Source organism: Homalodisca vitripennis, chromosome 2 (genome assembly GCF_021130785.1).
Source record: "Homalodisca vitripennis isolate AUS2020 chromosome 2, UT_GWSS_2.1, whole genome shotgun sequence".
Taxonomy (NCBI): domain Eukaryota; kingdom Metazoa; phylum Arthropoda; class Insecta; order Hemiptera; family Cicadellidae; genus Homalodisca; species Homalodisca vitripennis.
In genome coordinates, this window is record NC_060208.1 from 129,565,710 (window position 1) to 129,579,685 (window position 13,976).

The 13,976-nt window shown below is 31.2% G+C and overlaps 1 protein-coding gene across 1 annotated transcript in view; it reads right to left on the reverse strand.

Annotated features, from left to right (window-relative positions):
- LOC124354738 (anoctamin-8) overlaps nucleotides 1–5,329 on the reverse strand; it is a 58,603-nt gene extending 53,274 nt beyond the window's left edge. Inside the window, exon 1 of the mRNA XM_046805406.1 lies at nucleotides 5,019–5,329. Within this exon, the coding sequence (XP_046661362.1) occupies nucleotides 5,019–5,151 (133 nt within the window). The 5' untranslated portion in view covers nucleotides 5,152–5,329. The remainder of the gene's footprint in view (nucleotides 1–5,018) is intronic.
- Nucleotides 5,330–13,976: the final 8,647 nt, after the last annotated feature.

Genomic DNA, 13,976 nt, shown 5'->3' on the forward strand with positions numbered 1-13,976 from the left:
TAAAATACAATAATCAAAACAAATTAAAGAGTGGTTTACAGTAGTTCAATGAAACACTATCTTCTTAAGAATTATAGAAATGTAATATATTATTTTTTAAATGTTAAAGAATATTTTAAAATCTATCTTATATAATTGTTGTATCATTCTGTTTTTTAGATTTACTAGACAAATACAATTTGTATAAGGAATCAATCTATTGTAGATCAAATTTAATAATAAAGTTTTTTACACATCTGTTCTAACCTACAATTTAATAATCTTATTACTGGATCTTTTTTTCTTCAAATTGTTATAGTTTTATTTGACTTTTTGTTTTTTAAAATGTCTTCATTTACATAGTGAAAATGAAATTACTATAGTTCACTTCTAAAAATTCTAGATTATTAAAAAATTTAGAAAAATCTTAAATTAATTTTTCATAAAGACGATATTTTTATTTTGATAACTTTGTAATCAATATTGTTAATGATATGGTTATTAGTTTTTAAATTATAATAAAAAATATTATAAATCTTATGAAATTAAAAACGGTAATATAATTTAGATAGAATTAAAGGTGTAATTGAGGATTACTTGAAGGTATTCAATCAGATAAAACTTTAAAATTTAATGAAAATAACAGATGAGAACTGTACATAATAAAATTCAATTAAAATCTGCTATTATCTTCCATTGCTTTTGATTGATTTATTAGAGTTTGCAAGAGAAATTTTAAAATAAAATCAAATATATTTTGAAAATAAAAAATAAAAAACCATAAATCTGAATGCATTTACAAATGAAAACTTTATATATATATATATATACAGATGATCCTAAATTTATTACGCAATATTTCCCGGGGCTACATAAAACTAACAATATATTAAAAACGGCCTATAACATTTTAGAATCATCCCCCTTGACAAATAGTTTGTTTTCAAAACCCCCGAGAATTATTTTTAGTAAAGCCCCTAATCTGAAGAACCTTCTGGTAAGACCTAAATTATTGCCTAACCAAATTCCAAATTCAGATGCTGATAAAAAGTTTTTAGGTTGCCATTCTTGCGAAGACAAGCGTTGTGCTACATGCATAATTCTAAATCCTTCTAAAACTTTTACAAGTACCACAACTAATAAAACATATCAAATTTCAAATAACATTAACTGTAAATCGAAGAATGTAATCTATCAGTTGTCTTGCAAATTTTGTCCCAAGGACTATATTGGTTTAACGACAAATCCCTTACATATTAGGATGAATAACCATTGGTCTTCATTCAACAGAAAAGACGACAAATTGGTTTCGCAACATGCATTGGCTCATAACGAAATATTTAATAATTGTTACACATTAAAAGGGATTTGTAAAGTACCAGAAGATTCTTCAAAAATTCAATTAGAAAATTTAGAACAAGCATATCAATTAGTCACTAAGTCAAAATTACCTTTTGGATTAAATAAGAAATGATCTGTTAATAGTCTAAATTAATCTAGCAAATCTAAAACAATGTATTGTCTATATTTAAATTTATTAATTTTTTATGAATGTACAACTACAAAATTGTTAATATTTAATTTAATTTTATGCTGTTAGAACGCCTTTTTATGTTATTAATCTAAATTTTAATTATAATATAAAGCCCTTTTAATATAATATACCAAGGAGTTTATAAAATTACACTATAAATCAGAATAGAATATTTCAGCTGATTATAAAAATTCATATGTTTACTTTTAATTCTTACATTATTTAGCCTACACTTTTTGTACCTTTTTGAAAACGACAATATAGTCGAAATATTAAAGGATTTATATGAAGTCTTTTTCTTCTATTGTTTAAAGAAGCCTCTGAGCGTTTATTTTCTGCATACAGTATATATATATATATATATATATATATATATATATATATATGTTTACATTTAGATAAACATTTCCATATTTTTTTTCTAATTCTTTTATATACAAATGAGTGCATTATTTTCACATATTATGGCAGAAAAAAGGAATATTTTGAGGAACTTTAAGATTCAAATTAAGTGAGTTGCTACTCTAAATGTATAAGTTGAATTACAATGATCTCTTATCTTTAATCATTTTTCATTATTAAACCCTTCAATTTCACAAATGTTTCAAATGTCTTAATTAATTTTGAAATTTCATCTCCACCAGTTAATTTCAGAGATTCTAGAATTGAGGTTTTTGCTTTATATTTTGATAATATATTGAGCTCTTCCAAAATTTTTGTGGCATTTTTACATTTGTAAAATATTCATAATTATTAGCTAAATAACATATATGATTGTATATTTTACTTGTTACATTTGAAACTAGATATAATTTAAAACCATAAGAAATATGTTTCTAAATTTTAGTGATTGTTGATTTTTCAGAAGTATATTTACAAGTTTGGAATTTTGTTTGAAATACAATCCAAATCCATATAAATTACATAAGACTGAGAAAATTTCATTTGATGGTTAAAACTCTTTTTTGATCTGTAACTGATTGGTTTACAAACGTCATGTTGTCATCAATTTATAAATGATCTGATAAATCCTCCGACTTATAAAAACAATCAACATCTTCTAGGATGACTTTATTGTTAACTATTCTTAGACAATTCAGAAAGTAGAAGTCAGTTATAAAACATGAGATTTATCTTCTTGTTTCATATACAATAAATCAATATTCCATTTAGCACCATGCATTTCTAATATTTGTAGTGACACATTATGACGTTTTTATGCAATAAATAAGGCACATAGCTTGCATTGGTGACCAGGGGCATTTCCGATTGTCCTAACCCCAGATTACGTGTTAGATCATCTAACGTATGAAAAATTGGACGATCTTGGACATGATCCAAGGTCAGGAAAGTACTGATTGGATATACCCCCGGCCATCAGTGTGCTTTGGTGGTGAACCCTGCACTTTTGTCAAAATAAGAAAAATATCCCTTGTAATAGTACCCAAATTCAAGCTCAGATCACGTGAGTGCTTGTATAGGTTATCTTTAACTTTGGTACTACTAATAACGTATTTATGATTTAACCTAATCTAAACCCTCTTATATCGTACAGTAAGAAGTAAACCTAAAAAACCTATATTATTAGAAAGAACAGACTTATTTGACTTATGCCTTTGCCACTAACCCGAACTTCTGGTGAAAAAAGAGACATCCCTCAGGATAGTACCTAAATTCAAGCTAAGATCATGTGAGCATTTAACTTTTTATATTTATAATACGTACATATGCAGCTTATTTACATTTATATGGCCTAAACAAATAGTAGATAAGGAGAGAGTGGCTTTCTTGTTGCTGTCATCTTCTCCTTTTAGAAAACAAGAAGCAATAGTTTTAATGAGATTTAATTTTCACAGTAACTCCATCAAAAGAAAGAGCATTGCAACTGAGTAAAATGACACCACTCCTATCTCTCTAGCTCAATTAGAATAAAAGCTATGGTGATTTAAAAATATGTTGGTTGCAGTATTTTGTTGGATTGTGTGAAACTTTTAATAATTGTAACTTTGAAATAGTTTGCAATATTTGGGAGAAAATTGACAATTTTCCTAATCTGTTTGAGAACTACTTTCATACACAATTTCATCAAATTCTGAGGTGATCATGTTTATATTATACCCTGTGTTGATTTGATATGAAACAATACAAATTGTTCACTATTTTAGATGGGCTTAATATCCTTAGGTGAGTTTGTAATATTTAGTGAACATTAGTGATCAGCCTTTTATATTTGACTTCTAAGTACTATCTCAAAGGATGTTTTTCATTCGATGCCATCCGCACTGATGGCCGGAGGCATTACTATTAGCCTGTTCTACTATTGCCTTTTACAAGATAAAAATAACATGTTTTGGTATTTCCGAAATGCAATTCTTAACTGCTGTTTTTTAATTTTATTTTAGGCATTTTCCATCTTTTCCAAGAAACAACAGATATTGTGAAGTGGCTAGAGAATACATTTACCGGTTTAGTGGATTTAGATTATTTTAGGTAAAATGGCTTAAGTAAATACTATCCAATTTCCTTTGATTACTCTAGTAATTCAAAAGCCTGTTGGGTAGAGTACGATAAACGGACTCAGTTTTGTATATCAAAATCATCAAACAATATTTAATTATTATACACATTGATATAATCAACCAATAGTAATTAATAAAAAAGAAAACTAAATCATCTGTACCAACTGTATATACATTTTTATATTCTAAACACGATTTGTTCTATAAGTAACTTCTTTTACACAAAAAAGATAGTTCACTTTAGAATACTAAACAAGTAACATTTAAAGATGATTTACTGTCTTTCTGTTTCAAGTTGTTTGTTTTGTTGTTACGTTTTCTTTATTATTTAAAAAACATTTTTCCTGTCACCTGTGTTAATATTATTGTTTAATTAATGGTTATGGTTCCTTTATTATTGATGACTTTACATAATTGTTTTTAACTATTTCTATTAATTTGAAACTTAAACTTTAATTTAGTATATTAGATACGTTGATATCGATTGATAGTTCTGTTATTCGATGTATAAAGTATGATGATTTTAATAAGCGATGTAAAAACCGAATCTGCTTATCGTACTCTGACCACCCATTGATATATTGAAAATATATCGAAAACAATCTAAGAATTCCTTCTTCTCACTGATATCAAAAATATCATGTCATCTCTTAATAACAGATAATAGCCTAATATTAGTAAGTACAGATGCATATTATAATGCAATCCCACTAGAACTAGGAAAGGACATCTCATACTGTAGTGTGGTCATATCAGATCCAGAATTATAACATTATATATCTAACTATTTTAAAAGAAAATACATTTAATCAGTAATTATGGCATGCCCAAAACATTGAGTAACAAAGTGATTTGATTTATATGAGAAAGTGAAAGATCAATGAAACAAACTAAGTTAGCCTACCTAAATTTGTCCCAACAAATACCAGAAATTAACTAAATCAAAATCTAAACCTCTAGTACTAAACTAGGGTGATTTGTAGTACCTGACTCAAATGTTTCCTTTGCACAGTCCATAATTTTCCTGTGTTTTAGAGTCATGTCACTGTCGTCCTGTTTATCGACTTCTGAACTTTCATTGTTCGTATTGAGATCTTCATTGTCCGACATTGTTTCCATTATTCGAAAAATTAAGATATCAAAAGTTTACTTTTATGTTAAATGTTTTAAATTTTACACAACATATACTTTTCATTGATTACATGCGGTATAAAATAAATCTCAATGACATACACAAAAGAACTTAATTGCTTCAACATTTACAGAATGAACAAATTATATCTTCTGACATCCTCCGTCGTCTGTAGTTATAATATAATGAAGATTTTTCACAGCTGATAACGCGGCAATCGTTGCTGCCTCAATAGCGGCGTCGACTAGATCTAATTTATGAAAACATACTACAATAAATAGTAAAAAAAAACATGAAAATGTATGGTATAACTGTGCTTGCTGTGGTATAAATGCTAATATATATATATATATATATATATATATATATATATATATATATATATATATATATATATATATATTAGCATTTAGTTTGGCTTTATTTAAAATTACTGTAATTTTAATTATGGTACTTATTTGCTTACTTTATTTGCGTAATGGACAAGAATTTTAATTCTAAATGTTTTGCAATTGATAACAACTCGCCTAATGTTGGAACGGAATGGATACTTTAGAGATAGAATTTTCTCTACTTTCTAGACTATGTTGAGTACACGGATAACGCTGATTAGCTCAAAATTTTGAAATGTAACGTTTCATCAGATTTTTACGGACAAATGGATGATTGCACTACTTTACAAGAAGCCCTAACTGTACTTGACTTCTTCTATACTTTACGGCTTTATATTCCAAGGATAAGTGAAGTATTTGATAGTCACACTTTGGTGATTCGACAAGAGGAAATTGGTGAGTCCATCACACGATACTTAAACTTCTTGCAACGATGAGCAAAAACTGTGACTTTGAAAACGTCAATTTTGCTAAACAAGGAGACCTCTGTTTTAGAGGTTCCTTTATAAATAGCCTTCAATCTTCATTTATAATACTAATATATTTATAAAATCAAACTCAAAGTCTAGACCTTAGAGAATGAGTAAACAGGCCTTTTCATTAGTTTGCTCCAAAACAGGCGGATCAGTACACTGCCCAGCCTGGTTACACTACACTCACTGTAATTGTCAAACTCCAGTTCTCTTCTACCTTAGACTCTGCCAACTCTTTTCCTGACTGAGCATCCTAGATCAGCACTATCTCCTCAATTATAGGTCCACTTTTGATCAAGACTTTCTGTATCCCTAGACAAAGCCCTTGTTAAAGTCTACTTAAATAACGTCCCAGCTACCAGTCTTATTGAAAATTGCAGTTTTCACAACAGGATAAAGTGAAAATCCATCCGGAAGCCGGTTATGTTTCAATAAGCTCCACTACTTCATCTTCTTGGCTTGAAGGTTTTATTATTGTATATTTAAAGTTGTCAAATTTTTGACAACTACCACAAAATTATGTTATCCGTCTTCAAATACTTATGCGTAGATGTGCTGATAGGCCACAATCTTCTCAAAAAGCACGAGGATACCAAAAGTACTTTTGGTGGAAAATTTGACTTTCTTAAAATTTTAAATTTCATACCAGCTTCAGTCACGTCATTTAAGGTTATCGCAACACGATCAAGACCCATACCGTAAAAAGATTCCAAGTTTCTAAATTTTAAAATTTTCAAACTAAAGTACTATACGAAGGAGAAGACAGAATGTATTGAAGAAAGTAGCTCTCTATGGCGTACACTCGTGTTGATTACTAAGAGTGAAAATCAAGACAAAAAATGTTTATGGACTCTTCTCAAACAATCAATAAATTCACTCTGTTACATGCCTACCACCTACCAAAAAATTGATACCCTAGTCCATAAATTTTCAATTTTTCCAGCTATTGACTTAAAGCAGCTTATCATCAGATCCCTATTCTTTTGAAGGAGAAGAAGTTCACAGCTTTTGAAGCTTGTGGAAATTTCTGTGAGTTTACCGGAATTCCTTTCGGTGTGATGAAATGTATTCAATGTATCACACGAATACTTCGTCGACGACTCGTTGATTTTATTATAGCCGGAGAGCATCTCCAAAGAACTTTTACGGACTCTGACGCCATTACAGTATGAAGAAACCCAGTCTGACAACGATAAGAACCTTTGAAACGTATGGAATGTGCCAAAAAACCAGTATAGTAATCAATGAGTCAAAATCTGAATTTTAACAAGGAAAATGTACGTATTTTTGGACACCATGGAGCTACAGAACCATCAAACCTGTCCCAGAGCGGATGAAACCTTCTTGCTCAATCTTCCTTCTCACTTAAACGTGTTCGTGGATGTTTTGCCTACTACCATACGTGGACTCCCGTTCTACGATACAATTCACAGTATCGTCTCCAGCAATACTTTTCCATCGTCTCCTTACACACTAAACGGTTTAAAAACAATTAAACAAGACATAGGTAACGCTCTCTTCATAACCATAAATCAATTCTCCTCTCGAAGTTAAAATGGATGCTTCATACTTCGACCTCGCCGCCACGCTCAGCCTAAATAACAGAAATGTATTCTTTCTCGCACTCTACCCAACAATGAGAGGATTCACTCCACTGTGGAGAAAGAACCTGCTGCAATATTGGAATCGCTCTGTAAGTGGAGAGTATTTCTCAAGAATATCTTTCAAGCTCGTAACAGATTAGCAGGTGCTGTAATTCATAAAAAGAAATCAATCCGGTAAGGTAAGAAATGATAACATTTTGAAATGGAGGAAATAAGTTATCTCTCTATGAGGTTGAAATCGTAAACCGTTCAGAATCTGAGAATGTCAAAGCGGACATATTGTCTCGATCGTATGGAGCAACCAGTCCAAATAAGTTATATCACCTCCACGATACAATGTGCCACCCAGGGGTTACCAGAATGTGTCAATGGCTGAATATAAAAAATATGCTTTACTCCCTTGAAGAAGTCAGAAAGATGATACTAGACTGCTCTGTCTATGATGAAGTCAAGCCTCGTTTTGTTAAACACCAAGGTCATCTTACTGATACAACAGCACATATATAACTCCTAAATATCAACTTCAAAGGTTACGCCTCCTTCAACTCTCATAATCATTACACCCTCCTAGGATTACATGAGTATTGTCATTTCTCTTTTGATTTCCTCTGTCGCCCTCTCGATTCTGCTATGGCAATAAGTCTTACTGGGATATTCACTATCTTCGGCATCCCAGATTTAATCACTCAGACAGAGAATCCAACTTCCTATCTCATTCCTCAATTCTAATGGAATTGTTACAATCCATATTTCTCCATACAACCCAAGCGAGAACGGTCAAGTAGAAAGGTGCAATGCGGTAATTTGGAAATCACCATCTTTGCTACGAAAAGCAAACAGCTCCCTCCCACTCATTGGAAATCAGTTCGTGACGAAGCTCCACATGCCATTCAATCCCTATCATATACTTCCACCAACTGTACCCCTCATAAACTAATTCCTATCTTCTTATCCACTTATAAGTGACCACCTTCGTAACCACACTAGTACGATGACCTATTAGGAGAAGCAGAACTAATAGAAGTCAATCCAGAATATCTATACGTTAAGAAGAAGGGTGATACTGAAACAAATTTATCTTTGCACGGTGGCGTATATAAACATATTTCGGAGACAGCTGACACACTGAGTCGTTTAGAAGGTATAACACACCCACCAAATAAGTGGCTTGGGGGGATCTTCCCACAGAAAATGGTTGAGTTTTAAGACCTCATATAAATGTGTTCCAGAGTTGTGTAATTTTATTCATTAATATGTTCATTAAATGTCATTTAACATTTTAAATGACATAACTAGTTACCTAGTTAGTTTTAGCTAGGAACCAGCAATATGATTGTTTTACAGTCATAAACACAGTATCATATTAATTGCAGAGGCTAAATAATGCATTCATAAATCTAAAAAGATTTATTTTGAAAAAAATATATAATCTCCCAGATTTAGTGCGTGACGCTTTCTAGTGGTACAATTTTGTTGGTATAGCTAGTTTGTAGCTGCGATATTTTGAAATTAAATAATTGATATTCTCAGATACTAAAAATAAAATTACTTCTTTGTAGGTATAACTAAATTTGTTATATAATGTGTTATAATAGTAGATTGCACACTAATTTCTTTATCTTACGATTGGCACGCTTCTATTCGCATAAGGCTTACACCAACAGCAACTGAATACTCTCCAGGTAGTCTTGGGCTAAACAACAATGCAATATGTTGTTACATTGCTGACTACTAGAAGGCATAGTAGAACATATTTGAGGTGTTTTTAGTAATATCTATTATTAAGATATTATCTAATACCATAATCTAGAATTTAAATGTCTAATATGTCTGAACGCAATTTTTAACAAACATTTTAAATGTACAATGAACACTACTGAGACGAGCCAGAATAGAAGAGAATACAGTTACGCGTAAGTCTAGGTTCTTAAGCTTAAACAATAAACTACTGGGTACAATTTTAATGTTTTGACAAGCACCCGAAGAGCAAGCATTTTCGGAAGGGCTTGAGTACCCCCTTACATCCTTAACTCTGCGTCACATTGCTCCAAGAGCAATTACCACCCTGTTGCAGGACAGGATTTTTAAGACGATATATCTGAATGTGAAGGATTCTTCAAAATCAAGAAACTCAAAATTTTAGCTTATAGCTCTCTTCTAGCCAGAGAGAACGCCTATTCGCTTCATAGACTACGGCTCATCAAAGAAAATATTTTGTGGGGCAGAATAATATAATTTTTAACCATACGTTTTAATATACATAAGATTAATGTTTGTCACATTCCGTTTAAATTGCAAGTTTTGTAGAAGTGTTTTCAATGTCCAAGTTTTAATGGTGCCCTTACAACAATAAATCTTGTATACGAATTGTAATGCATGGCAATCAGTTGTGTGCTGCCTGAAGTAGATATGGTGTAGAGCTGTGTTCTTTTACTCTCTATGGTGTAGAGAGATTTTGTTTCGTTTTGACAGAGTTACGAGTGAATTTACCAGTGGCCAGACGTAATTAATTAAATTTGATTATAATGTATGTGTTCTAATATACACATTTCTTTGAACCTTTCTTTGATAAGTATGTATGCAAACAAGTAACAAGGATAAGGAAACGATTTACAACTTCTGTATAATAATCCAGTTATTCTTGATATTAATAAAGGTAAGTAAACCAGATTAAACGGTCTGTGAAGATAATGTCAAACGAATTAAACTTTAAGTTGAACGTTCTTTCTGGAACGTTTTAGTTAAAACTACCAGTTCTAGCTATTATTTTAGTTTTTGTAGAAGCGGTTTAGTATATTCAGTCACTCGAAATTATAAATCCATTAGAGATTACGAAATCTAGTTTGAATAGTTCATGCCAAAATAAAATTGACTTGATTAATTGGTTTTAGAAAATCCAGCCAAATTCAGTATTTGAAAACTTTAGTGCAGTTAAATGTTATCCACGATCTTGTGATTATACATCTATAAAGGAAATTAACTCTAAAAAAACTGTGAATCGTAAAATCGAAGCTCTGATCTACAATGCGTGAAGATCGTTTGGAAAAGTGAATGTTTTCTTTTTGAACAGAATTGTTTGCTATTGAAATAAATTTGATGTTAGTGAATATTTGAAAAAAAACGTAACATTTGGCCTTGGATGTCATCCCTGAAATACTTGATGTAAAATATTTACTTGATTTTAGTTTTGTATTTCGCTCTGGGTACTACTAACTGCTAAACTTGAAATAGTACGAATTTTGGTTTTATTGTCAGCTTTACAGTGCAATTTACTTCAGTTTACAATCATGCCCTTGTTTAATATTATATAGACTGGGTATTAATAAATATTTTATAACTTCAAAATTACTCTAAAAATGAGCTAAGATAGACTCATTAAAAGATATACATATATTTTAAAAATAGGAGTTTTGATCATTGCTTGAAAGAAAAGTCTCATCTAATGTGATAAATCTAAAGTTATTCGTTCTAGTTATTGTCAATACATCTCTTGAAACACTAATAACTATTAAACTTGCTTTTAAGCGTGTTTTGTTTTATGGCCTCCAAATAGCATTAAAATAAGTTTTTCTCAATAAATATTCAAAAACCTTAGGATCGATTATGCCAACCCCCCCACAGATTTCTAATCCTATTATTGACACCATCCCTTATTAAGTACTGCACTAGTCGATGTTTGTACGAGTACAAGTATATAGTGTATTTTTTTGTGGAATGTAGACCAAAGAGACCATTTTGTAATTAAATTTCCAACATGTTAAAGAAACGCTTGCAATATTAATTTTTAAATCCCACTGCAACATTTCTAACATGTGAAAAAGCACCTAAGCGACCACCAATATTGCTAGCAAATATCACAATCGTAAGTAGGAATTGTATACAGGGTGAGTCAGAAATATGGTAAAATATTTTAAGACGTGATTTTAGAGCTAAAAATAAGAAAAAAAATTTATATAAAGGTAGGTCCGGAAACGCTCCATTAGTGAGTAATGTCTAGGGAAAGATTTTGCTTTGTTTTCAGTTCACCTGGTGAAATTAAGTCATTCTGAAATGTTTTGTTCCTACTTTTTAACTCAAATAAGGTGGATTTATAAGGAAAATCACCTGAAAAATCAAATAAAAACCACTCTAGAGGTTGTAGTGTAAACAGTTTTTGAGAAAAAGTATGAAATTTTCCAAAAATCTAATAAAAAAATACCGTCTTAAATGTTTGATGTCCAATAACATTATTAAATGACCAATAAACAAATGGTTTTTCCTAATACAGATTGTAGAGAATTTAATTCTAAAAACAACCACAATAAGCAAAGTTAACTAGATTTGTAAAAAAGTTATGAAATTGACTCCTCACGTATTACATTACACAGCAAACTGTTGCTGTTTTATAATAAGGAATGAGTATCTAATTGGTAACAGCTGGTAAAAAACAAACACATATTTTAGTTCAAAATTTTATTTTTAAATACAATAAACATATCTACAATCGCTTTAGGTCTCACCGGAAGATTAAAGATGATGCTCAAAATGACCTCTGTTGTTCAAAATGCACGCGGTCTGGCATCTTCTAATCGAGTTTCGGACCCGATCAAAAACTCCAAAATATTTAATCGGAGTTCTTCAATGGTAGCTATTGGGGAAGAGTAAAGTAATGTTATTAAATGTCCCCAAAAGCAAAAGTCTAAAGGATTTAAGTCCGGTGATCTTGCTGGCCATGAAACTGGTCCACCTCGGCCTATCCATTGATTTGTGAAACTCTCTCATTTAGGTGTCCACGAACGAGTAGTGCGCAGGTGCCCCGTCACGCATAAAACACATGTTTTGGCACAAATGCAGGGGTACATCATCAAGCAGGTTAGGTAGCTCGTCTCTTAAAAAGTTCAAGTACACCACGTCATTAAGCCTGGGAGGAAATACGAATACGACTAAATGATCTGCTAAGATTCCAGCCCAAACATTTTACTGAAAACTGATGTTGTGGGCGATTAGGTTTGATAGCATGAGGATTTCTGTCTGCCCAAGTGTGGTTGTTGTGGAAGTTAATGATAGCTGTTCTTGTAAAGTGAGCCTCATCGGTAAACAAAATTGTATTTAAAAAGTTTGGATCAGCACATTTTCCCATCGACAAAAAGCAACACGGGGAGCTTAGTCTCGTGGCCAAAGAGTTTGGACATGCTGGAAGTGGTATGGGTGTAACTGGTATCCGTGTAATATTCTCCGAATACTAGATGGGCTGACATTGAACTGTAGTGACAATTCTCTAGTGCTCTTTTCAGGATAATCAGAAATTTAATTAAAAACAACTATTCTAATTCAACAGTCCTACATGATCAGGCGATGCCTGCATTACTATGCTACGAAGACTTCAAAGAATCTGTTTCATATAGGCGTTGATGAATAGTGGCAAACAATCTTGCGCATGGACACCTGCGGTTAGGATTGTTCTCTTGATACAGACGTCTTGCTGCAGTACTATAGCACCGTCCCAAACCACACATTAAATGCATTTCTGCTAATCCGGACTTTGAATACACATGAATATTACCTTCCATTTTTAATAAATAAAACACACGACACAAAATCACTAATAAAATGGACGAAAATAACTGGTTAAAATACTGAACACAAACACATTGTAATCTTTACAGTTTGTTATTTTGTTCAAAAATGAGGTGACATATGTCATCTAATAATAAATGCCCAGCTGATTATTTATTATTTAACAATGTTTAAACAGCTGTTGTTTAAATGATTAATAATTATTAACAGCAGTTACCAATCACCCATTCCTTATCATAAAACAGCAAAAGTTTACTGTGTAGTGTAATACGTGAGGAGTTAATTTCATAACTTTTTTACACATTTAGTTAACTTTGCTTAATATGGTTGTTTTCAGAATTAAATTCTCTACAATCTGTATTAGGAAAAACAATTTGTCTATTAGTAATTTAACAATGTTATTGGACATTAAACATTTAAGTCGGTATTTTCGTTATTAGATGTTTGGAAAATTTCATACTTTTTCTCAAAAACTGTTCACACTACAACCTCTAGAGTGGTTTTATTTGATTTTTCAGGTGATTTTCCTTATAAATCCACCTTATTTGAGTTAAAAAGTAGGAACAAAACATTTCAGAATGACTTAATTTTACCAGGTGAACTGAAAACAAAGCCAAATCTTTCCCCAGACATTAATCACTAATGGAGCGTTTCCGGACCTACCTTTATATAAATTTTTTCTTATTTTTAGCTCTACAATCACGTCTTAAAATATTTTACCATATTTCTGACTCACCCTGTATAAATATCAAGAATATAATAGTTTGCTACTGTAACCGAGTTAAAA